At 42.6% G+C, this 25,427-nt stretch overlaps 2 protein-coding genes across 2 annotated transcripts; both read right to left on the reverse strand.

The window, feature by feature from the left end:
• Nucleotides 1–9,367: 9,367 nt before the first annotated feature.
• On the reverse strand, nt 9,368–11,146 carry LOC110124361 (small integral membrane protein 10-like protein 2A). The gene has a single exon (XM_020872873.2). The coding sequence runs from the start codon at nt 10,929–10,931 to the stop codon at nt 10,725–10,727; it is 207 nt and encodes a 68-aa protein (XP_020728532.2). The 5' UTR covers nt 10,932–11,146; the 3' UTR covers nt 9,368–10,724.
• A 3,978-nt stretch (nt 11,147–15,124) lies between these two features.
• LOC110145330 (coronin-2A) lies at nt 15,125–17,172 on the reverse strand. The gene has a single exon (XM_020905574.2). It carries the CDS (start codon nt 17,154–17,156, stop codon nt 15,579–15,581), a length of 1,578 nt encoding a protein of 525 aa, XP_020761233.2. The 5' UTR covers nt 17,157–17,172; the 3' UTR covers nt 15,125–15,578.
• Between the last annotated feature and the right edge of the window lie 8,255 nt (nt 17,173–25,427).

A 25,427-nucleotide genomic window follows, 5' to 3' on the forward strand; every position in this document is an offset into this window, starting at 1 on the left:
CCATTGTATATCCTTGCCTCCTTTGTCGAAGATAAGGTGACCATAGGTTCGTGGATTTATCTCTGGGCTTTCTATTCTGTTCCATTGATCTATATTTCTGTCTTTGTGCCAGTACCATACTGTCTTGATGACTGTGGCTTTGTAGTATAGTCTGAAGTCAGGCAGGTTGATTCCTCCAGTTCCATTCTTCTTTCTCAAGGTTACTTTGGCTATTCGAGGTTTTTTGTATTTCCATACAAATAGTGAAATTATTTGTTCTAGTTCTGTGAAAAATACCGTTGGTAGTTTGATAGGGATTGCATTGAATCTATAGATTGCTTTGGGTAGTATAGCCATTTTGACAATACTGATTCTTCCAATCCATGAACACGGTGTATTTCTCCATCTGTTTGTGTCCTCTTTGATTTCTTTCGTCAGTGTTTTATAGTTTTCTATGTATAGGTCTTTTGTTTCTTTAGGTAGATATACTCCTAAGTATTTTATTCTTTTTGTTGCAATGGTGAATGGTATTGTTTCCTTAATTTCTCTTTCTGTTTTCTCATTGTTAGTGTATAGGAATGCAAGAGATTTCTGTGTGTTAATTTTATATCCTGCAACTTGACTGTATTCGTTGATTAGCTCTAGTAATTTTCTGGTAGTCTTTAGGGTTTTCTATGTAGAGGATCATGTCATCTGCAAACAGAGAGAGTTTAACTTCTTCTTTTCCTATCTGGATTCCTTTTACTTCTTTTTCTGCCCTGATTGCTGTGGCCAACACTTCCAAAACTAGGTTGAATAGTAGTGGTGAGAGTGGGCACCCTTGTCTTGTTCTTGATTTCAGGGGAAATGCTTTCAATTTTTCACCATTGAGGGTGATGCTTGCTGTGGGTTTGTCATATATAGCTTTTATTATGTTGAGGTATGTTCCTTCTATTCCTGCTTTCTGGAGAGTTTTAATCATAAATGGATGTTGAATTTTGTCAAATGCTTTTTCTGCATCTATTGAGATAATCATATGGTTTTTATCTTTCAATTTGTTAATGTGGTGTATTACATTGATTTGCAGATATTAAAGAATCCTTGCATTCCTGGGATAAAGCCCACTTGGTCATGGTGTATGATTTTTTTAATATGTTGTTGGATTCTATGTTGTTGGTTTGCTAGAATTTTGTTAAGGATTTTTGCATCTATGTTCATCAGTGATATTGGCCTGTAGTTCTCTTTTTTTGTGGCATCTTGGTCTGGTTTTGGAATTAGGGTGATGGTGGCCTCATAGAATGAGTTTGGAAGTTTACCTTCTTCTGCAATTTTCTGGAAGAGTTTGAGTAAGATAGGTGTTAGCTCTTCTCTAAATTTTTGGTAGAATTCAGCTGTGAAGCCATCTGGTCCTGGGCTTTTGTTTGCTGGAAGATTTCTGATGACAGTTTCGATTTCCTTGCTTGTGATCGTTTTGTTAAGATCTTCTATTTCTTCCTGGTTCAGTTTTGGAAAGTTATACTTCTCTAAGAACTTGTCCATTTCTTCCAAGTTGTCCATTTTATTGGCATAGAGCTGCTGGTAGTAGTCTCTTATGATCCTTTGTATTTCAGTTTTGTCTGTTGTGATCTCTCCATTTTCGTTTCTAATTTTGTTAATTTGGTTCTTCTCCCTTTGTTTCTTAATGAGTCTTGCTAATGGTTTGTCAGTTTTGTTTATTTTTTCAAAAAAACAGCTTTTAGCTTTGTTCATTTTTGCTATGGTCTCTTTTGTTTCTTTTGCATTTATTTCTGCCTGAATTTTTAAGATTTCTTTCCTTCTACTAACCCTAGGGTTCTTCATTTCTTCTTCCTCTAGTTGCTTTAGGTGTAGAGTTAGGTTATTTATTTGACTTTTTTCTTGTTTCTTGAGGTAGGCCTGTAATGCTATGAATCTTCCCCTTAGCACTGCTTTTACAGTGTCCCATAGGTTTTGGGTTGTTGTGTTTTCATTTTCATTCATTTCTATGCATATTTTGATTTCTTTTTTGATTTCTTCTATGATTTGTTGGTTATTCAGAAGCGTGTTGTTTAGCCTCCATATGTTTGAATTCTTAATAATTTTTTTCCTGTAATTGAAATCTAATCTTACTGCACTGTGGTCAGAAAAGATGACTGGAATGATTTCAGTTTTTTTGAATTTACCAAGACTAGATTTATGGCCCAGGATGTGATCTATTCTGGAGAAGGTTCCGTGTGTACTTGAGAAAAAGGTGAAGTTGATTGTTTTGGGGTGAAACGTCCTATTGATGTCAATTAGGTCTAGCTGGTCCATTGTGTCCGTTAAAGTTTGTGTTTCCTTGTTCATTTTCTGTTTAGTTGATCTATCCATAGTTGTGAGTGGGGTATTAAAGTCTCTTACTATTATTGTGTTACTATTAATTTCCTCTTTCATACTCGTTAGTATTTGCCTTACATATTGCAGTGCTCCTATGTTGGGTGCATATATATTTATAATTGTTATATCTTCTTCTTGGATTGATCCTTTGATCATTATGTAGTGTCCATCTTTGTCTCTTTTCACAGCCTTTATTTGAAAGTCTATTTTATCTGATACGAGTATTGCAACTCCTGCTTTCTTTTGGTCTCCGTTTGCGTGGAATATTTTTTTCAGCCCTTCACTTTTAGTCTGTATGTGTCCCTTGTTTTGAGGTGGGTCTCTTGTAGACAGCATATATAGGGGTCTTGCTCTTGTATCCATTCAGCCAGCCTTTGTCTTTTGGTTGGGGCATTCAACCCATTTACATTTAAGGTAATTATTGATAGGTATGGTCCTGTTGCCATTTATTTTGTTGTTTGGGGTTCACGTTTATACCACCTTTCTGTGTTTCCTGTCTAGAGAAGATCCTTTAGTATTTGTTGAAGAGCTGGTTTGGTGGTGCTGAATTCTCTCAGCTTTTGCTTGTCTGTAAAGCTTTTGAGTTCTCCTTCATATCTGAATGAGATCCTTGCTGGGCAGAGTAATGTAGGTTGTAGGTTATTCTTTTTCATTACTTTAAGTATGTCCTGCCATTCCCTTCTGGCCTGAAGGGTTTCTATTGATAGATCAGCTGTTATCCTTATGGGAATCCCTTTGTGTGTTATTTGTTGTTTCTCCCTTGCTGCTTTTAATATTTGTTCTTTGTGTTTGATCTTTGTTAATTTGATTAATATGTGTCTTGGGGTGTTTCACCTTGGGTTTATCCTGTTTGGGACTCTCTGGGTTTCTTGGACTTGGGTGGCTATTTCCTTCCCCATTTTAGGGAAGTTTTCAGCTATTATCTCCTCGAGTAACTTCTTATGGCCTTTCTTTTTGTCTTCTTCTCCTGGGATTCCTATGATTCGAATGTTGGGGCGTTTCACATTGTCCCAGAGGTCACTGAGGTTGTCCTCATTTCTTTTGATTCTTTTTTCTTTTTTCCTCTCTGCTTCATTTATTTCCACCATTTTATCTTCTAACTCACTTATCCTATCTTCTCTGTTATTTACTCATGGTTCCCTCCAGAGTGTTTTTGATCTCATTTACTTCATTACTAATTTTTAATTGACTTTTTAAAATTTCTTCTAGGTCCTTGTTAAACCTTTCTTGCATCTTCTCAATCTTTGTCTCCAGGCTATTTATTTGTAACTCCACTTTGTTTTCAAGATTTTGGGTCATTTTTATTATCATTACTCTAAATTCTTTTTCAGGTAGATTCCCTATTTCCTCCTCTTTTGTTTGACTTGGTGGGCTTTTTTCATGTTCCTTTACCTGTTGGGTAGTTCTAATGAGATGGATGAAACTGGAGCCCATTATACAGAGCGAAGTAAGCCAGAAAGATAAAGACCATTACAGTATACTAACACATATATATGGAATTTAGAAAGATGGTAACGATAACTCTATATGCAAAACAGAAAAAGAGACTCAGATGTATAGAACAGACTTGTGGACTCTGGGAGAAGGCGAGGTGGGATATTTCAAGAGATCTGCCTTTTCATCTTGTTTAGATTGCTGTGTCTGGAGTGGACTTTCTGTATTCTGGTGGTCTGTGGTTCCTTTTTATTGTGGAGGTTTCACCCAGTGGGTGGGATTGGACGATTGGTTTGTCAAGGTTTCCTGGTTAGGGAAGCTTGTGTCAGCGTTCTGGTGCATGGAATTGGATTTCTTCTCTCTGGAGTGCAATGGAGTGTCCAGTAATGAGTTTTGTGATGGGTCTATGTGTTAGGTGTGACTTTGGACAGCCTGTATGTTGACATTCAGGTCTATGTTCCTGCGTTGCTAAAGAATTTGCGTGGTATGTCTTGTACTGGAGCTTACTGGCTCTTGGGTGGTGGTTGGTTTTGGTGTAGGTGTGGAGGCTTTTGGATGGTCTCTGATTCCTTAATATTCCGTGTAGTCAGGAGTTTTCTGGTTTTCTCAGGTTTTGGGCTTAAGTCTCCTGTCTCTGGATTTCAGTTTTATTCTTTCAATAGTCTCAAGACTTCTCCAACTATACAGCACTGATAATAAAACTTCTAGGTTAATGGTGAAAAGATTCTCCACCGTGAGAGACAACCAGAGAGGTTCACAGAGTTACATGAAGAATAGGAGAGGGAGGAAGGAGATAGAGGTGAGCAGGAGGAGAAAAAGGGGACTCAAGAGGAGAAAGACAGATCTATGCAGTTATCTGTTCCCAAAGTGTTCCCCATAGCCCAGACACCCACAAAGATTCACAGAGTTGGATTGGGAAGAGAAGGGGAAAGGAGGAAATAGAGGTGTTTTGAGGTAGAAAACAGAGAGTCAAAAGTGGGAGAGTAATCACCACACTCCTGAATAGAAATGGGAACTGAATATTGGATTCTTAAATGTCCAAAATTTATATCACATACTGAAAAACAAAGATTAAAAATCTAGTGTAGAGGTTAGACTCTTTGAAATACAATATTTAAAAACAAAAACAAAAACACAAAAAATTTAGAAATGTATATGAAGTTCGGTTTAAAAATAGGGTTTTCTCTCTCTTTTTTTTTGCAAGGTTATAGTGAAATGAAAATGAAAATTAAGGAATAATAAAGGAGTATTAGAGGACTTTAAAAGGAAATAGAAGAGAAAAACAAGAAAAAGAAAAAAAAAAGAAAAAAAATTTTCCCTAATTAAAAAAATCGTAAAAATATATGAAAATGAAAGTTGAGGAGTAATGGGGGAGTAATAGGGAATTTTAAAAGAAAATAAAAGAGAAAAAATAAAAAATAAAAAAAAAAAAGGAAAGAAAAAAATTTTTTTTAATTAAAAAAAATATACATATATATCTAGGAATTTCTCTGGAGTTGTTGCAGTCAGTGTAGGTTCAGTTCAATTTCAGATAGCTCCTCTTTCCAGCTTACACTTCTCGATATCTATAGGCCCCTTCTGTGTAGTCGGTGTTACCTTCAGGGATTTTAATCTGTTGCATCGGTCCTTTCTGAAGCGGTTCTCTTTGTTTATTTGGCTTCTATTTGCCATCTCTTCGGTGCCTAATTTCCGCCCTGACACAGGCGGGCAGAGGTGATCTCTTATTTAGGTTCGCTAGTTCAGTTCAGTCCTGCTACGGGGAGGGCGGGGCGCTGCAGACAGATATCGCTGTGTGTGGATAGCACTCACCGTGTTCCGGCCACACTGGGTTTGCCCCGCTCACCGGTGTCTGTGCTTTCCCCGTCTACACTGCTCAGTCTCCCGGCTGCTCTATATGGAGCGGGCCCTGCGTTGAGTGCGGTTCCAGTTTTCGGGTACTCCACAAAAGCGCGGATTCGGTTGCGCCTGCGTTTTGTGCCTTCCCCGGCCTGAGCGGTTCAGGCAGCCAGAGGCTTGGGCGCACTCTCCCCGGATGCGGCGCGCCTTTTCCCTCCGCGGCGAGCGGCTCAGGCAGCCAGAGGCTTGGGCACAATCTCCCCGGATACGGCGCGCTTTTTCCCTCTGCAGCCCCAGCGCGTGCCGCCAGTCGGGTCTCAGGAAGTCTTTAGATAGGAACCGGGGGCCTGTTTGCAGTGTGGGAGGGGGTGGCTTCTCAGGGGCTGAGTTTGCCCCTTTCCCCTCCCCCCTGCCTCCTACCTCCAGCGGGGATGGGCCAGCTCTTCTCTGGAGTCTGTCAGTCCCCCTGTTTTGCGAACCGCCGGCAATGTGTACGGGCCAGCCAATTTTGACCCTTGCTATCCCACAGTTTAAAAAAGCTCCCCCCGATTGCTCTCAGGGTCCTCAGGCTGGTCCTTACCCTAAGCAATGCCGCCCGCTCCTCTCCATTCCGCCCCCGCTTGTTGCTGGCGGGTGCGGGCGTCTGGGGTACTTTTCTGCTGGGAGTTGCTTTTAGGCACGTAATCTGTGGGCCTTGTTTAATTTTTCCTCCCAGTTAGATTGCCGAAAACTTCCCCCAGTCCCGCCAGTGTGAGGGTTTCCTGGTGATTGGAAACTTCCTCTATTAAGACTCCCTTCCCGGGACGGGTCTCCATCCGTAGCTCTTTTGACTTCCTTTTTATCTTTTATATTTTGTCCTACCTCCCTTCGAAGACAATGGGCTGCTTTTCTGGGCGCCTGATGTCCTCTGCTAGCGATCAAAAGTTGATTTGTGAAATTTGCTCAGCTTTCAAATGTTCTTTCGATGAATTTGTAGGGGAGAAAGTGGTCTCCCCGTCCTATTCCTCCGCCATCTTGGCTCCTCGCCATGTCTGACTCTTTGTGACCCTATGGACTGTAGCCCACCAGGCTCCTCTGTCCATGGGATTCTCCAGGCAAGAATACTGGAGTGGGTTGCTATGCCCTCCTCCAGGGGCCATGGATCTTCCCAACTCAAGGATTGAACTCCCATCTCCTGAATTGCAGGCATATTCTTTACCTTCCCCTGAGTCACTGGGGAAATATATATATGTTGTAAATAATGCTGCAGTGAATATTGAGATCATGTATCTTTTTGAATTAAGAATTTTATCTGGACATATGTCATATATATATATTTGGCTACACCATGCAGCTTGTGGGATCTTAGTTCCCTGACCAGGGATTGAATCTGGGTCCATGGCAGTGAAAACACTGGGTCTTAATCACTGGGCCACCAGCGAAATCTCTATATATATGTATGCATAACTGAATCACTTTGATGTACACCTGAAACATTGCAAATCAACTATACTTCAATTTAAAAGAAAAGAAAGAAAAAGAATTCTTTTCATCTGATATTTGAGAGAGGAGCTCCCTCCCATCTGGTGCTTTCAAAGAATTGCATGTTTAGGAAAGCCTGAATTAAAGGACATTTTCTGTTGCTCTAGAATAGTGTTAGCAGTGCTCAAGAGAACTGCATCTCACTCGACAATTAAGTCTATGCAAAAAGTTGCTGGGAATATTTGGCTCATGAAAGTCAGATGGTCATGGAATTGAGCAGGTTAATGAATCTGAGAATGCTGTGGTTTCACTGGCTGTCTCTCTCTTTCTCTCTTTTTTTTTTCTTTTGGTCTTTCAGATGAAGGGAAATTATACCTGCAGTGAATTAGGGGAAATGATTTGAAAAGTGAACCCCCAAAACAAAAACCTGTACATAATCTATGCAAGTAGAAAATTTTAAGCTGCAACTGCTTAGAACTGTGTATATTTGATGTTTCTCTGTAAATGGGCAAAAACTATGTTTTCTGAGGAGAAAGTGACATTTAATTACAGTTTAATTAATTGCATTTAATTACAGTTACAGTTTCCACGTTAAAGCTATTTTGTTTTTGAGTATTGTTGCAAGAATGCATTTAATATCTCATTAAACTAATTTCTTTGGTTAAAATTCAAATCCTGAGTGACTCTGAGTTACACCTGACCCTCCATTCATGTGCAGAGGTACGTGTACTTGGGAGTGCTAACCCAAGGGTGTAGGAATGGGGTGTCTAACCCTGTGTTCCCCAAATCCTAGCATCCATGCCATCCACATGGATAATGAATTTTACACTAAAGTTTTTAAAATATTTATTTAATTATTTATTTGGCTGCACCAGGTCTTCTTTGTGGCATATGTATCTAATTCCTTAACCAGAGATCAAACCTGGGGCCCTCTGCATTGGGAGTGCAGAGTAATGCAAATAAATAAACATATCATAGCTATGAATGTCTCACATTAGTAGGAAGAATAATATTGTTGGCAATATTTCATCATTCTGCTATTACCTTTCTCCGTGTTTGTCTCCTCTCCTGCAAACCAGGGGTGATGACAATCATGTATCTCTGAGTTGTCATGAGGATTATATGAAATGATGCATACAAAGTGCTTGGGATATTGCATGGTTATAGGAAATGTGCAATAGTGTTTCCACGTATTAGTTCTCTATAATTAAGAAGAGTGTATGTTATATAATATATATTTCTGTCTGGCTCAGTAACGGCAACCCACTCCAGTATTCTTGCCTGGAAAATGCCAGAGACAGAGGAGCCTGTTAGGCTACAGTCCCTGGGATCACAACAAGTCAGACAGGACTGAGCAACTGAGCATGCACATACTACCCCATTCCATTGATGGACTATTTCTGTTTCGCCCAGCTTCTGTTGCATATTTAGCTTATCCCCCCTCCCCCCCTGCTATTATGATCAATACTAAAATGTGAGAACCTTGTCTAAACATCATGAGGCATTTGCCCATTTCTTCAGTTTTGAAAAATTAAATCACTGGAGCCCATCATACAGAGTGAAGTAAGCCAGAAAGATAAAGATCAATACAGTATACTAACGCATATATATGGAACTTAGAAAGATGGTAATGATAACCCTATATGCAAAACAGAAAAAGAGACACAGATGTACAGAACAGAATTTTGGACTCTGTGGGAGAAGGCGAGGGTGGGATGTTTCGAGAGAACAGCATCAAAACATGTATATTATCTAGGGTGAAATAGATCACCAGCCCAGGCTGAATGCATGAGACAAGTGCTCGGGCCCCGTGCACTGGGAAGACCCAGAGGAGTCAGGTGGAGAGGGAGGTGGGAGGGGGGATCGGGATGGGGAATACATGTAAATCCATGGCTGATTCCTGTCAATGTATGACAAAAACCACTACAATATTGTAAAGTAATTAGCCTCCAACTAATAAAAATAGATGGAAAAAATAAAAGTAAAAGAGAAACTAAATCACACTTTTTGTTTTGTTTTTACCTTAAACATGACATTGCAGAGATTAGCTCATGAGAAGTTTCATAGAGTAAGGAAGGTCTGGACTATCTGAAGATTACTGGTCGTTTCATCAGGCATTTCCTTATGGTCTTATGCTGTACTTGGAAAGCAAGGAAATCATATTTCATGTGATCATTCGGGAACAGTTTAGGATATGCATCCATTATTGCAGAAAGATATGAAAGCAGACCTACCTGGACACATGGGCCACTCCCCAACCCCCTTCCCCCAAATCTCCTTCCAACTGCAGTAAATTCACTTCTAATAGGTTTTAATTTTTAATCAAGATAATACATGTGTATAAAGGATTATAAAAAAATCAACCAGTACAGAAGGGCATATAATGAAAAGCAGTGAATCCCCACCTACCCTTCTTAGCTTTTGCTTTCCCATGCCAGAGGCAAAAGCTTTACATGTCTGTTTAGAGGTTAACTCCATTTTTCCTAGTAATATGCTTTTCTTACTGTTTTTTAACTTTGATGAAGTGAGACATTTTCTGCTGCCTTCCTGCTGTCTCCTGGGTTTTCCTGCCCCACTTTCCTACCATTGTATCACTATTTTTAAGTTTCCTGTTGGTTAACTCCTTCAGTTTAAAAATGTAACCCCTGAATCTGCCTTATTCTTTCACCTAGAGACTTCCTAGTTTAGGAGACTAACACCACTATTCCCTTTCCTCCCCTCTGGTTGCCAACTTGTTGCCTGTACTTGTCAAAGTTGATTACCATTCCCATTCTGTTCTATGACCATAATTTAGTCTTCCCTGATTTGTCTAGAGATTTACTCTAAAAACGAAAAAGCATAACTAATATTTCCACTGTAATGGTTATTTAAACACTGTTCATTGAATAGGGATGTTGAAGCTATGATTGGATTTTCTGTGATTGCAGAGTCTTGATCCACGTATGCCAGTGTTCCAATTCCTTTTCTCACACTCCCGGCAATGGTTGAAAACTGAGGTTGTTTCATATAGGAAGCATGTTCTCCTTGTACAGTTTGAAATGTTTGTTCTCCCCTGAAGGTTCTGTTTTTTTCCTTTGGGGGATGAAGACAAGTATGTCTTCCAGATCATGTGGTCAGTTTCCTCCAGCTTCTAACTCCATCCATCTATTGCCTAGAATTGATTCCATCCAGTTGGAAGTCCTTTCACTTCTTTTTCAAATTTGGAAGATTTGCTTCCTATTTGGACCATTCTTGTGCAGTTTATGTAAGTCCTTGGTAACTTCTCTTTTTTCTCCTTTAGGGCATCCTGTGCTCATTGTCATTTCCCAACGTGCATGCTCATTTGATTCTTTACCAGCTGAGCCACGAGGGAAGCCCTTTATGTACAGAAGAACTTAAGTATTTCTGAGGATTTTCAGATTTATAAGTTCTGTTCCTTGAATTAGCTACTTCCTTGAGATTCAACTTCTCGTTTATTTTAGAGTTTCCTGGTTAGATTGCAGGCTTTCCACAAATAATGATTTCTAGCCGCGCGTTTATATGAAAAGATAGGGCGACAGCAGGACAGGTCGGCAAGTGTGTGTGCGCGAGGCGAGCTGGGCACTGTGCTCTAGGGCGGGTGAGCCATTGGGTGGAGGTCAGCCATCCTGCTAGGCCTCCCCACTGCCACAAAGTTAGTTGCTCTAAATATGTACCTGCAGGCGGACGTTTAGAATCACCGAAGCCACTATGTAGAAGTAGGGGAAATTCATGCGCAGACGCCAGGCCAGGTCGAAGAAGGTGATCAGCGTGCGCGTGAGCCCCTTGCAGAAGGCGCCATATGAGCCGCGGGTCGTGGCTGAGCGCGACAGACGCACTGCTATGCCCGACAGGGCCGCTGCTGCTGCCATCGGTTTGCTGTGGCCCCGGATACAGCGCCCAGATCCAGGTGATTCCCGCTGGTTCAGGGGACAGAAGGACGCTCGCGGGGGAATCGGCGCGGTAGGTGGATCGCGCGGCAGCAGATGCTAATTGCGCTGCACCGCGGGATCCCTCCTCCTCTGGCTGTGCTTCCTCCTCCTCTGGCTGTGCTCTGGCCACAGCGGGCCCTGGTGTCCCGCCGGGCCGCCCTCCTAGGCTGCCTCGGGGCCACGTGGGGCGGGATCAGGCAGAGCGCCAGGGATCCAGAGCCCTGGGACGGGGAAGGGGCAATGTTAAGGGGGAGTCGGGAGGAGCGGGGAGGGGCCGGCAGTTTGTCCGGGAGACCTAGCTACCTGACCCCAGTGGTCCTTTTTCAACTTTTAACTTTTAAATTTTAACGGAAGCAAAGTGAAACTTGCTCGAAACGTTAGAAATGTTGCCTCATAAGCACGATCTTGAGCAGCTTCGAAGCCAGAACGCATTTCCTGTCGCCTCAAATCCCTTTAGGAATTTTTTCGGTTCCCGGTTGTAAGCTAGTACAAACACACCAGACCAACGAATTGAACTTTAAGTTGTGTGCATTCTGCTTTATTCATTCAAGCGTCTTATTTATTTTTGCTTTATATCTGTAGTATTCTGCTAATGGGAAAAGTCTAAAAGCGAGTTTTTAGACTTTGTCAGCAGCACAATGAGAACAATGGAAAGCAAATTCCCTGCTTAGTTTCCCTTTCCCCACCCTGCCCCAGCAGCCATGAACTGAGATTGTGTTTCCTGTATATACCTCCAGATGTGATGTGTTGATAAGGTGCCCTTACCATGTCAATAACACACAGCTACCTCACTCTCCTTGAAGATGGATAATTACACCAACACATCTATCAGCTCATAATGTTCAATAATTCATATAACAAGTCCCTTGTTGATGGGTGTTCTGGACGTTTCCAGTTTTTCTTATGCCAAAATTTACTGCAGTAGCATCATTGTAAACATGAATTTGCAAGTGGCAGAAGAGGATGAATAATATAATTCATTCTTTATTATAAAAAACCATCACATAGCATAGATATTTAGTGTTTGAGGTCAAAAAGTTTTCCTAATACATGCAGTTGATCAAAGAAGTTTAGAGAAGGAAGCTCTATACAATATTGTCAGTCTTGGAAGTTTTTTCCTCAACATAATAGACAACAATTGTATCTTATTCTTCTTCTAATTTGCATTTATTTAATTATCAGAGAAGCTTAGCCTTTAAATTTTCTGAATTTTTAATATATATGATTTTTACCGATTGTTTGTAGATCGTTGAACCTTAAGTATATATTATGACAAAAGTAAAGTTTCTAGGATCACAACCATCAGAAAAAAAAAATCGACTATTAACAGCTTGGTATATGTGTTTTAGTCAATTTTAATAAACAAAACACACACACACACACACATACACACACACATATATATTTCACACAGCAATAGTAAAACAAAAGTGAAATCATACTAACATACTGCCTGACAGTTGTTTTAAACATAATGATATAACTTGCTTATTCTTTCATATTGATTCTTTGTGATTAATAGTACTTATGGCAGGCCAATCATTAACTGAAGGATATTTGGATGGTTTCAAAGTTTCCACAGTCCTAACATTGTTGAGATTAGCATCCTCAGGCATATCTTTGTATACTTCTCTGATGTCTTGCTCCAGTACATTCCTCGAAATGGAGTTCTTGGATCAAAACTTTTTCATTTGTTTAATGATCTTGATACATATCGTCAAACTTTCTTCCACACAGCTCTAAGGTATCCATGAACATCCTCTACTTTCTTAATAACAGCACTGATCTTCTTTATTTTTTTTTTTAAATGTCTAGGCAGATGTTTATTATTTTGTTAACTTCTTTCCATTGCACAATTCCACATCTATTTATCTTCACTTTTAGTTATTTTTTTATAAAGGTACAAGGAATTTCAGAAACAACATTAAAACAATCAAAGGGTTTCAGGCACGGTTTCGTATTAAAAGCATAGCTCGATTTCTGACTTCCTGCTTCCGTCTATGATACAATCTCAGTGATTGTAGATAGATGCCAGAGCTCATCTCCCAGTGCTGTCTTCACTCTCAGAAAGTTCCTGAGTCAACAGTCAGGGGGTCCTCAGGGTGTGGAGTAAGGAGATGAGAACACAGTCTGCTTGTCCTGAGCCTGAGGGCCCTGCAAATGCTGGGCAAGTCCTATTTCATCAACCAACAACTAAAACAATTTTTAAAAAATGACTTAAAAAAATATCTGATAAAAATTACCTATCCCTCTCCCTTGCTGTGAAATAATTTAAATAATTTATTGTAGATGTAAAAAAAAGAAAGGAAAGCAGTTTGTTCATGGATGCCTTTGCATTGTTTTTAAGCACGAGGTACGGGTCCCTTAGGGGTGAGGAGAGCTTGAGCAGGAAGGAAAGGCTCCGCGTGGAGGGGGCATGTGGGCAGCTCCCCAGACAGGACCTCACCTCCCAGTCTTTCCGCTTGTGCCTTTGGGCTTGACGATTCTTCATTCTCTGAGACTAGGTATTTCCTTTTGAACTTGGGGATAACAACGCCTAGCTCCCCTGTATTGGAGGAGGACACGTCAGTGAGTGGGGGTGAGAGCTTTGTAAACTGTGAAGTGCTGGTCACAGACGAGGTGGGGGGAGGTAACCCCATTCAGTGGAGCCCTGCTTCCCCAACAGTGCCTGAGATTCGGCCTTTGGCAAGCTTGGCAGGACCCAGCAACTTAGTAAACACGACGGGGAACGTGGGCATATCTGGCGTGTGTGGGCAAATGAGGGGACTCAGCCACGGCAAGGGGAGGGGCCATCAGGGGCGCAGAGCCCTCACTGTGTTGCAGTCGGGGGTCCCAGAGACCCCCAGGATGATGTTTCCTGCTTTTTAGGAGCTTTCAGCCTGGACTTAGAAGATGGGTTGGAGTCCCAGATCCTGTCTGGTGCTCATGATCCCCATCTTCACTGAAAATAGGTACACATGGGCCAGTCCACTGGGTCTCTGTCCTGACTGTGCTGCAGAATCATCTGGGAACTTAAAAAACATGTACCAGACCAGGCCCTACTCTGGAGATTCGGCATCAGTGGTCTGGGGTTGGGCCTATATCTCTGTGGTTCCTGAAGGCTCCCAAAGGAATTCGAACGTACAGCCTGGGTTGAAACATCAGGCCCGAGAGGCCCTCCTGCAGTTCCCATCTTAGTTCCAGGATCACCCTGTGCTTTGGGCAAGTCTCACGGCTGGCACAGCCTTGGTAAGGAGGGGCACATTTAACTCCCAGCATTCCCTGTCTCTAGCTGGGTTGCTGTACTGACCACTGAGGGAGAGAGCGCCTTAGAGAAAGGGCTCAGCATACACAATAGAGAGACACAGGAAACTGTCAGTCTGGAAGGGAAGTCAGGGTCATCTGGTCCCAGTTCCTTGCCCACTACAGGCATCCCTCTCCAGAAGCCCTCCTGGGTGGGTGCCACACTTCCAGGGCTGGGGCTCCCCACCTCCTGGGGACCTCTCCTGTAACCTTGGGCTGAAACCTGCCGACATCATCCTGGAGGAGGCAGGCTCTATGACCTCAGGGCCTTGGTGGTGGCAGTCAGTGGTCACGGGCCCCACTCTGCTGTCTGCATCCCCACCTAAGGGACAGTGTCCACACATACTTGACCGATTCCAGTTGAAGGGAGAGAGGATGGCCTTGTTTCTGTGTTCCACAATTAGGCGGAACTTTGACTTATTTCCTGGAAGTTAAACTTCCTCTGCCCCTTTGTGAATATCTTTCTGAGTTCCTGCAGCAAACCCAGATCATCACCCTGCAAAGTAGCTTTCCTCAGGTCAAGGCCAAGGATTTTTCATTTCAGGTTGCAGATCCTCTAAAGGACAGCACATTCCAGGGGCCTCCTTGCTCAGATGGAGAAAGTGAGGCCAGAGAGTGAATGACTTCCGAGAGGTCACAGAGCAAGTCAGGGGCACAGACGAGCCCAGAACTGATGGGTTCCTGCCCCGTGGGCTGGGAGCCGCACACGTGCTGCCTCACAAACAGCAGACAGACCCAGGAGACCAGGAGCAGCCCAGCCCAGCCACATACTCTCTGGGGGCCTTGAGTACTTGCCTGTCTCTGGGCCTCAGTTTCCCCATCTATGAAATAAAGAAGCTGGACCATGCCGCTTCTTCACAAACTTCTAATTTTTAGTAGGAGAATTATGTATTCCATAGAAGCCAATATTACAAAACAAAACAGCCCTCCTGGCCTCCCCTTCCCCACCCTGCCTTGCTATGAACCACAGCTTGAAAACCAGAGGCAGCTTCACCTCCTAGGTCCTTCCAGCTCTAACTTTCTACAGTACTGTTTTCCCCTTGAGAAGTTATCATGGACCCTTCAAAGCAAGTCAACTGAAGGCAAGGTATCATGTAAAAAGAGTCAGTTCAGACACCATTGTTTTAAGAAGGCAATTGGAAAATCGGCAGCAGGTCCCACTGGAATCTTTCAGCGACCAAGAGTTTCATTTCTGGTAAAAAATATAGAAACAGTAGCTGTTCCCGGAGGACCTGTGGTTTGGTTCTGGACCTCCGCATGGAGCCGACTGGTGTCCCTGAGGGCGAGGAGGGCAGAGGACTCTGCTCAGAGCCTTGGTGAGCTCATACGCAAGTTTCTGATCTCCAGTTCCAACTGTTTGGCCTGGACCTCGCGCTGGGTCACCAGCTCCCGGAGCCTTCGGATCTCGTCTTGTTGCCGATAGAACATCTGCAGCAGCTCGTTCTCTGTCTTCGGTGGGGGGCACTCGAAGATGTCAAAGCCGTCCGTGAGCCAGGTTTTCTTCTCCTCCAGCCTGTGTTCTGCCGCCCACCTTGGCGCCTTCTCCTCTGGCAGGGAGAAGGGCCCCCGGCCATCCTCTGCAAGCAGCCTTCCCGTCTGGTTGAGGAGATGAGGCGAGGTGGGGGCCGTGGGCACGGACAGGGTTCTCTCTGAGGGCAGAGGCTGCGGGCTCAGCGGCTCGGCCCCAGGCCTGAGGGACATCAGGACGGGCTCTTTATTCATCCCACTGAGCCACTCCTGGGCTGTCAGAGAGGGCTGGGCACTGGCCGTGGGCGGGTAGATGTCCTCTTGGTAGGATTCTGACCGTCGGGGTACAATCATGGATACGGGCTCGATGAGGCTTTTGGTTGTGATCAACTTGTAGAAACGGAAGATCTCACAGGAGGACACGTCGAGACCTCTCTTTGGCATAACTCCGATCCCCTTCTGTGGATTATAGGAGTGGTATTCCGTCAGGTAGTTCAAGTGAGGTTTGTTGGCACTGATCTCATAGTAGTGGATGTTCCTGTCCCCCTTCCCCACCACGTAGAGCATGCTGGTGTCCGCGTCGTAGAAGGGAAACAGCACACCGGAGGAGCCGTCGAGGTCCACCTCTGTGACAGGCACAGACAGGTCATCCTGGTCCCAAAGGGCCATCTGCCGGTTGTTCCATCGGGATGTGCCTGTGGACAGCAGCTTCTTCAAGTTCCCCAGAAATAGCACTTTGCTGGCCCGGTGCCCTTTATAGTTGGCTTCCTGGAGGACAGTCCCTGCTCGGGGGTCTAGAACCCGAATCTTGCGGTCTTTACAGGCGGTGGCCAGCAGGCTGCCGTTGGTGTTGAAGGACATGGAGAGGATCACGTCTTGGTGACAGTTAATTGTCTTCACGGGGCTCATGATTACAGTCTCCTTTGAATCCAGGTTCCAGACCATCACCTTGTAGTCGTAGCCGGAGCTGAAGAGGATGTTGGCAGCCGTGGGGTGCCACTCCACCAGGCCCACTTTGCGGGCGTGGCCCACCAGCTCCTTCCTGAAGGCTGTGAGGTTCTTGGTCAGCAGCTGCTTGGGGATGTCCCAGAGTTTAATCGTGGCATCTTCAGAACAGGAGGCGATCTCAAAATCATTGAAAGGGTTCCATTTGACATCTAAGACATTCCCTCTGTGCCCGCAGACCTTCGGGTAGTGGGGGTCCAACTTTCCTGTCTGGTGCAAGGGGATGACGAGGAAGGCACCCCCGCCAGTACACTCAGTCACGACCGCGATGAAGTGGGGGTTCACAGCGCAGAAGTGATTGTCTTGGACACTGTGGGTGATGGGCACGGAGTCGTAGCAGTTCTCCTTGCTGGCTGGTTTGCCAAAGACGTGGCGGAACTTGGAGCTCCGGTACTGGGGGTGCCAGGACATCGTCTTGCCGGGGCTTCTCCTTTGCCCTTGGACGTGGGGTATCTCCTCACAGCTGCTCAGGGTCTACCGTCTTACGGGGGTTTCTGCTTTGCCCTGGAACGAGGGTATCACCGTAAAGTTGCTCCAGCACACGCAGCCACCTCTCCAGTGCCTTGCAGCCGCCGCCGTGGCGACCCGCAGGAAATTAGTGCAGCTGCGGAGCTCTGATCTTCTTTAAAATCTTGGGCATTCTAGGTGAAAATGACATCTTATTGTTTAATTTGCATATTTTGTTTACTGGCAAGGTTAGACATCTTTTATATATACAGATATTGCTGCACATTTGCAGGAAAGGAAGTACTCTGTCAAAAGATTTGTAGTCTTACAGAAAACAAATTTATGGTTACTGGAGGGAGAGGGATAAATTAGGAGTTTGGGATTAACACATTGCTATAAATAAAAGACAGTGAAGAATCTGCCTGCTATGCGGGAGACCGCAGGTTTGATCCCTGGGTCGGGAAGATTCCCTGGAGAAGGGAATGTCCATGACCAGCACTGTCACTTTTTCATATAGAAAAGAGATAAAGAACAAAGACCTGTATGGCATAGGGAACTATATTCAATATCATGCAATAACCTACAGTGGAAAAGAATCTGAAAAAGTGTATATAGATATAGAAATATAGGCTTCCCCGGTGGCTCAGACAGTAAGTCAGTCAGACAGTAAAGCCCTCCATAAAACTGAGGGCTTCCTAGGCGGTGCAATGGTAAACCAGTGCAGGAAACACGAGTTCGATCCCTGGGTCAGAAAGATCCCCTGGAGTAGGAAATGGAAACCCACTCCAGTATTCTTGCCTGGAAAATTCCATGGACAGAGGAGACGGCGGGCTGCAGTCACGGGATCACAAAGAGTTGAACACGGCTGAGTGCACACACACATATATAACTGAATCACTTTATTGTACACCTGAAACTAACACAATACTGTAAATAAACTATACTTCAATTAAGTATGTATATTAAATAAATATGTATATATATAAACATTTGCATGAGCTGAAAAAGAGATTTGCAGTCTTCATTTTAATCAGTATATTAAATTTCCATGTAAGAAAGTTTGTACCAATTTCCACTCCCTCAAGTAATGTATGACGCTGTCCATTTCCCCACATCCTCACTCATATTATTTTTAGGTATAATTTTATTATTGCTAATCTAAAAGCAAAGCATTATTCTAATTAATTTGCTTATATTTGATTACAGTTGAAGCTGAATATTATGTTTATTGGTCATTCGTAGTGGCCTCAAAATGAAGGAGGGCCCCATGGACTAGATGACTGGAAGGCAGACTAAAAGGGTCCTGGAAACCCCAGGGGCAGTGGCAACAGTGGGGGAGAGGAGGGTTAGGCTTTTTTTTTTTTTTCCAGTTAACTTTCCCTTCTCACCCCTGTCTCTTTGCCCCTCAAGTTGCCCAGGCTCTGGTTCCTTTGCTCATTTTTATATTAAAATTTTTGTCTAAGGCAAGCAGAACAGCACAAGCAATCTATAAATGATAAAATCTCACCCCCAGCTTTAGGAGAAACAGAGTAGACAAGACAGCCTCAGGCAATGCATTGTCTTTGGGAAACTGTACAATCTTGTCCAAGTTGCTCAGTCATGTCTGACTCTTTGAGACCCCATGAACTATACAGTCCATGGAATTCTCTAGGCCAGAATACTGGAGTGTGTAGCCTTTCCCTTCTCCAGGGGATCTTCCCAACCCAGGGATCGAACCCAGGTCTCTTGGACTGCAATTGGCTTTACCAACTGAGCTATCGGGGAAGCCCCTAGTGGCCCAAAATGTTTGATAAATTCCTGAAATGAACACAGATTGGCTCAAACTGAAATCACACAGGAGGGCACCACAGCCCAGCGAATCTCAGGCAGGCAAAGGATGCTGCAGAAGCAGAGCCACTTTGAGGGAAGAAGGACCAGGTATGGAAAGCAGACGTGGGAGGATGAGGGGAAAGGAAATGATTATGTTAAAAAGTATTTGGAAAATGGCTGAATAATTTGGGTTTTACTTTCACCATCTTCCTTTCCCTCATCACCAGTGAAGGAGTGTATCTCCTGGATGAAAATGAACAGTGTTTTTTGTAAAGAAATTGAGTGAAAAAAAAAAAGAAATTGAGTGATATGTCTGCAAAAGGCTAGGGCTCCAAAATAGGAGGGGGAAGAGGATTGGTGCCTGGGGCAGAATAAAAATCACCACAAATGCTCCCTCTCCCTGAATCCATAACTTTGCATTGATACTGCAGATCTGTCAAGAGGTGAGCTGTTTGTTTTTTCTCTTGAAGATATCTTTTTACTTGCTTTGGTCAATGGGACATTGGTGAAAATAGTGCAGACAAAAGCTAGAAAAGTGCTTATGCATTGGGGCCCACACTATTGCTAGTCTTGTAAGCCTGCTGCCACCAGATTGGATGATCAAACTCATGCCCCAATTATCTCTGTATCCCCAAATAATAGCCAACAAACTCCTAGAAGTAGTGTCACCAAGACTTCTAGCAGCACCTGACCACAGATACGTGAGAGTCCAGCGGACACAAGCAAAAGAATAGCCCAGTTGAGTCCAGCTCAAATTGCCAACTCCCAACAACTGTACACTAAATAAATGGCAGTTGTTTCAAGGCTCTGGGTTTTGAGTGGTTTGATCTTTGGTGGAAATTACTTGAATCATGGGGCCCTAGGACTCAAATAGAAGTATGACTCATTTAACCAAAAGAAGTCTGTCGAAAAGAGAGTTGGGTCACCATAAGAGAGGGCCATAGCTCCTCAGGTTGTGTATCCAGGGTCCCTAGAATGAAGGGGAGACCGAGAGCCTCGAGGAAGGATGTTATGGTAACATTGTAATTATGTACAGTAAATCTTCCTAGTTACCCCTGAAAGGGCCCACAGTAATTTCCCAAAGTAATTGTGTAGCGGAGAAATAAAAATCCACATACTCTCCAGGGCTTAGTAGACAATGGCTCTGAGCTAACAGTCATCCTGGGGAATGAGAGTATCACTGTTACCCACAGTCAGAGTGAGGGCTAATGAATGTCAAATGATAAATGGATAAATCCAACTCACAGTGGGGCGAGGGGTGTACAAACCCACTCTCTGGTAATTTCTCCAGTTCCTAGGTTTACAGTTGTAATAGGTAAAACCAGCAACTGGCAAAATACCCCAACTGGCTCCCCGTGGAAAAAGAATTTTTCTGTAAAGGAAGGGACAGGTGGAAACCTGGAACTTACTCTCCTTTCCAATTGTAGCAGCAATAGCAAACACAATTATCACTCTTGTTACATGCCAGACACTCTCCCAAGCACTTTACATACATTAAAAAATATTCCTCAAAACAGCACTACAAAGTAGGTACTATATTTGTTTGCTGTTAGGTATTTTAAAATGATTTTCTAATTTAAGTCTAGTTGACTTACAATATTGTATTAGTTTCACAGTAGGTACTGTTATTGTACACATTTTACAGAAAAGTTAAGCTTAAGTAACTTACCCAAGGTCACCAGTTAATAATTGGTAAGGTGGAACTTAAACCAGAAGCTGGTTCCAGAGTCCATGCTATTAACCGTTATATTGTACTGTCTAAATAGTAAACTGTAACCAATACTGCAGACATAGGAGACTCTCAGAAATGAGGGTCACCATCAAGACTTGAAAATTCCAGTGCAGTGATCCCTGTTACATAACATTCTTATGTGATATACTTGTTTGGCTAGTGAAGAGTACAGAGGGTTCTTGAAATAGAAATGATATATATGGACTGGCTTTGAGGAGGTTCTGAAGGCACAAGTAACATTTGTGAGCAGTGACTCACACTGCCACTGTGCCTCCACCTGCCACATGGCTTTCCTTTTGTCAACCCACACTTACGGTTTCATGGGAACTGTTATGGGCTAAACTGAGTATTTTTATTTGGCTGTGCTGGGTCTTTGTTGCCATGTGCAGGCTTTCTCTAGCTGTGGCGAGTAGGGGCTGCTCCTAGTTGCAATGCTCAGGCTTCTTATTGCAGTGGCTTCTCTTGTTGTGGAGCACAGGCTTTTGTAGTTGCAGCTTGTGGACTCTAGAGTGCAGGCTCAGTAGCTGTAGCACTCAGGCTCAGTAGTTGTGGCACACAGGCTTAGTTGCTCGGCGGCATGTGGGATCTTCCCAGACTAGGGACTGAACCCATGTCCCCTGCACTGGAAGGCAGACTCTCAACCACTGGACCACCAGGGAAGTCCCAAAACAAGGTCGTTAAACATGTAACTGAGGTCATATAAGGTCCTTAAGGTGAGCCCTAATCCAGCCTGACTGCTGTTCTTACAAGAAGAGTGAGTGAGTGAGTGAGTGAAAGTCACTCAGTCATGTCTGACTCTTTGTGACCCCATGGACTGTAGCCCATCAGGCTCCTCTGTCCATGGGATTCTCCAGGCAAGAATACTAGAGTGGGTTGCCATTTCCTTCTTCCTGACCCAGGGATCGAACCTGGGTCTCTTGCATTGCAGGCAGATCTTGACCAACTGAGCCATCAGGGGAGATTATAAGAAGAGATCAGGACTCAAATAGGCCCAGAGAGAAGATCGTGTGAAGACATATGGAGAAGATGGCAGAGTTGAGGGCTTCAGAAGAAACTAACACTGCTGATAACTTAATTTCTGACTTCTAGTCTCCAGGGCTCTAAGGAAGTAAATTTCTGTTGTTACGGGCCACCCTTTCTGTGGTTCTTTGTCATGGCAAACTAATATAGGGACTTCTTTATAGACCAGTTGTGTTAGTCAGGGTTCTACAGAGAAACAATAGTATATATATATACATATATATATATATATACATATATATATGTATATATATACACACTATTCTTTTATTATATATTTATTATATTTATATTATTATATAATATAATATACAATTATAATATTTTATAGTTAAATATATTATATTACATTAAATATATTATATTTAATTATAATATATTATAATTAAATAATTATAATTATAATATTATAATATAATATATATTATATTATAATATTATTTATTATATAATATATTATATATTATTTTATATATTATGTATTTATTATATATGTGTATATATATATGAAAAGATTTATTATAGAAATTGTCTCACACAGTTATGGAGGCTGAGAACTTTCACAGTCTGCTGTCAGCTAGCTAGAGAACCAGGAAGGACAGTGGTATAATTCAGTCCAAGTGCTAAGTCTGAGAACCAGGGGTGCTGGTATAAATCCTGGAGTTCAAAGGCCCAGGAACCAGCACCACAATCAAATGTTTGAGGGTAGGAAAAGATGGATGTCCGGCTCAAAAAGAGAGAATTCTCCCTTTGCCTTTTTGTTCCTTTCAGGCCCTCCCACCAAACTGGTGAGGATGGATGTCCTTACTCAGTCAGGAATCTACTGAAGTACAGCTTTGTGTGACATTAGGGTACCAGCCAGAAGCATATTGCTGCAGCATTCCAGCCCCACATAGGAGTAGGCTGAGAAAGACAGTGCAAAAGTAAAATCTTCCCTGAAGATTGGTATATCTGGTTGTTCAATTTGCTTAGAAGGAGAAATGGCCCAAGGTATGGCTCTACACTGTCTGATGTTCAGAAACTAGGAAAGAAAATAATTTGTAGTACTGGTGACAAGAAGGTTTGGGAGGAGTAATATGTAGCTGGACCTCTAGGAAGGGCTAGAGAGTGTGAGTACATTTGTGCTTCATATAAATGCCCAACAGAGCATGTTAGCTGTGATGAAGGCTCTCAATAATCATGTAAACAAGGTGACTTACCTAAGAATGTCAGCCAGCCCCACCTTGAGTCTTGCTCAGTGGCCCATATACAAACTGGCCATGGTTGCAGGGACAGAGGCCCTTCATAGGCTCAATTACATGGGCGGCCCCTCACCCAGGCTGATGTAGTTATCAGATCAGTTGAGTGTCCAACCCCAACTTGCCAATAGCAGAGGCCAATACCAAACTCTTGATACGTGCCATTTCCTTCTGGGAGGACGGTTCCAACCAGCCATCTGGTGGCAGGTTAATTACATTGGACACCTTCCATGATAGAAGGGGCAGGAATATGGACTTGCCTTCCCTAACTGCAACACTGCAGCCAGCACCACTCTCACTGACATACAATTATGATATCCCACACAACACTGCTTCTGACTAAGGAACTCCTTTTACAGAAAAAGGCAAAAAAGGGTTAAACAGAATTCACCCTGGTCATACCTTACCCTCCATCATCTAAAATGGTGAACTGCCTATTCAACCTCCATTTGCAAGTATTTCCTTCACATCCTCTTGATTTTGGCCTCTGCTGATTTAAAACTCTGATTATTAGTCTACCAGTAGAAATAACAGTGATTCTATTGAATAGATTGTTGAGACTGCAACCTAGCCATTTGAGCTTCATGCATCACTGGGCCAGCAGGAAAAATATGGGTTTGATTGGTATGATTGATCCTGATCATCAAGGGGATGCTTTCTCTTACACAATGCATGCAGGGAGAATTAAGTCTGAAACTCTGTGGCTCCTCTTGAAACTGGAATATTCAGTGGTCAAAGTTAATGAAAAATTATAGCCACATCACATAGGCAAGACCACTGAAAGCTCAAACCTCTGAGTAATGAAGCTTTACCTCTGCCCACTGGGCAAAGAGAACTCAATAGCTGAGAAACTGACTGAGGGCAAGAGAAAATGGAATAAGTAATGGAAGAAAGAAGTCATATTAGTAAATACCAACTATAACTTTGTGGCTAATTACAGAAACAACATGGAAATAGTTGTTTATATTTTTTATTTTCCTCATTTTGAAATATGTGTGTGTGTTCTAGATGTGTTAATGTACCCTCTTCACCTTGTCCCCTTATCTAGGGGATGTTGTGACTGAACTTCACAATTTAGTCCACAAATTACAGAATATCAGTATGTGATTATGTTGAACTTAGGGATCAGCATGGGTCAATAATCCTAAATTTAGAGCTGGGTGTGATAACTTGTGAGAGTTTGGGCATTCTCTTTTGGGGGAAAGTTGAGTGTGATTTGTTTTGTACAAGCCATAGTTGTTATATGCTAAATTGAATATCTTTATTTATTTGTTTGTTTTTAGTCATTAAAAAACATTTTACTAAATATTCCTTGTAACCCCACAGGCCAAGAATCCAGTAAAGTGACAGATGCCCTTCCAGAGCCTGACCCTCCAGGAATGATGCCGACTTCAGAATGTGAAGAGGAGGAAGGGTCCGGAAGGCCATGCTGGCCACGCAGGTGGCAGGTGGGGCCATCCTGATGGGCTGCAGGCCCTTCTCACCATGATCCATGCACACTCCTCTAAAGCATAATTCCTGCTCTACCTCTGTGATGAAGCACCACATTCTGGAGAAATTCCCTGCTAATTATCTCTCCACTCTTTGCAGAGGTTTTGAGATTTCACCTTTAGGAATATAAACAAAAGCATATTTTGGGGATGTGGGCTAAGAAGTCTGTATTCTTGCAAAGTGCTTCTGAAAAGAGATTGAATTGCCTAAATACTGAAGTCTAGGTACATGTTTATCTGAAAAAGATATAAGTGAAAATTTTATTTGTTGTTGTTTGTTTGCTAAGTTGTGTCCGACTCTTTCCTACCCCATGGATTGCAGCAATTGAAAATCTTTAAAAAAAAAATTATTTATTTGGCTGCATTGGGTCTTAGTTGTGGCATGCGGGCTTAGTTGCCTCACAGTATGTCCTGGTTCCCTGACTAGGGATTGAACCTGCATTCCTGGTGTTGGAGGCAGATTCTTAACCACTGGACCACCAGGGAAGTCCCTGGAATATTTTGTTGTTGTCACCATTGTTATTTAGAATTTTAAGTGTGGAAAAAGATTGAATAGACATTCATCATTATTTAAATCTAATCTGTTACAGAAAGTACATTGAATAGCACATTGTTGGATAGCAGAAGCCTATCTTTCATTAATTTAAGTGAGAAAAATAATGTTTCTTAGCTTATCAAACCCATTTTCCCAAATGTTACTAAAAGACTCTTAAAAAAATCTATATAATCCGCCAAAGTTTTCTGTAATAATATAAACCATTTATAATCCAACTATCTAGCTATTTAATATTTAAGGAACTCACTAGTTTATATCTTTAGGTGCAGTATGTGATGATACTATAATGTATAGGATATGAATTACACTCTTCCACATTCCAGGAAACACATTCTGTAATAGTATTACACTATAATGTTACAGTAATCAAATAGTGTGGTATTGAAGAAA

This window comes from Odocoileus virginianus, unplaced genomic scaffold (genome assembly GCF_023699985.2).
Source record: "Odocoileus virginianus isolate 20LAN1187 ecotype Illinois unplaced genomic scaffold, Ovbor_1.2 Unplaced_Contig_93, whole genome shotgun sequence".
Lineage (NCBI taxonomy): Eukaryota > Metazoa > Chordata > Mammalia > Artiodactyla > Cervidae > Odocoileus > Odocoileus virginianus.

Coding starts and splice junctions, on each gene's coding strand:
- LOC110124361 (XM_020872873.2), bottom strand. CDS start 10,931: ATGGCAGCAGCAGCGGCCCTGTCGGGCATAGCAGTGCGTCTGTCGCGC.
- LOC110145330 (XM_020905574.2), bottom strand. CDS start 17,156: ATGTCCTGGCACCCCCAGTACCGGAGCTCCAAGTTCCGCCACGTCTTT.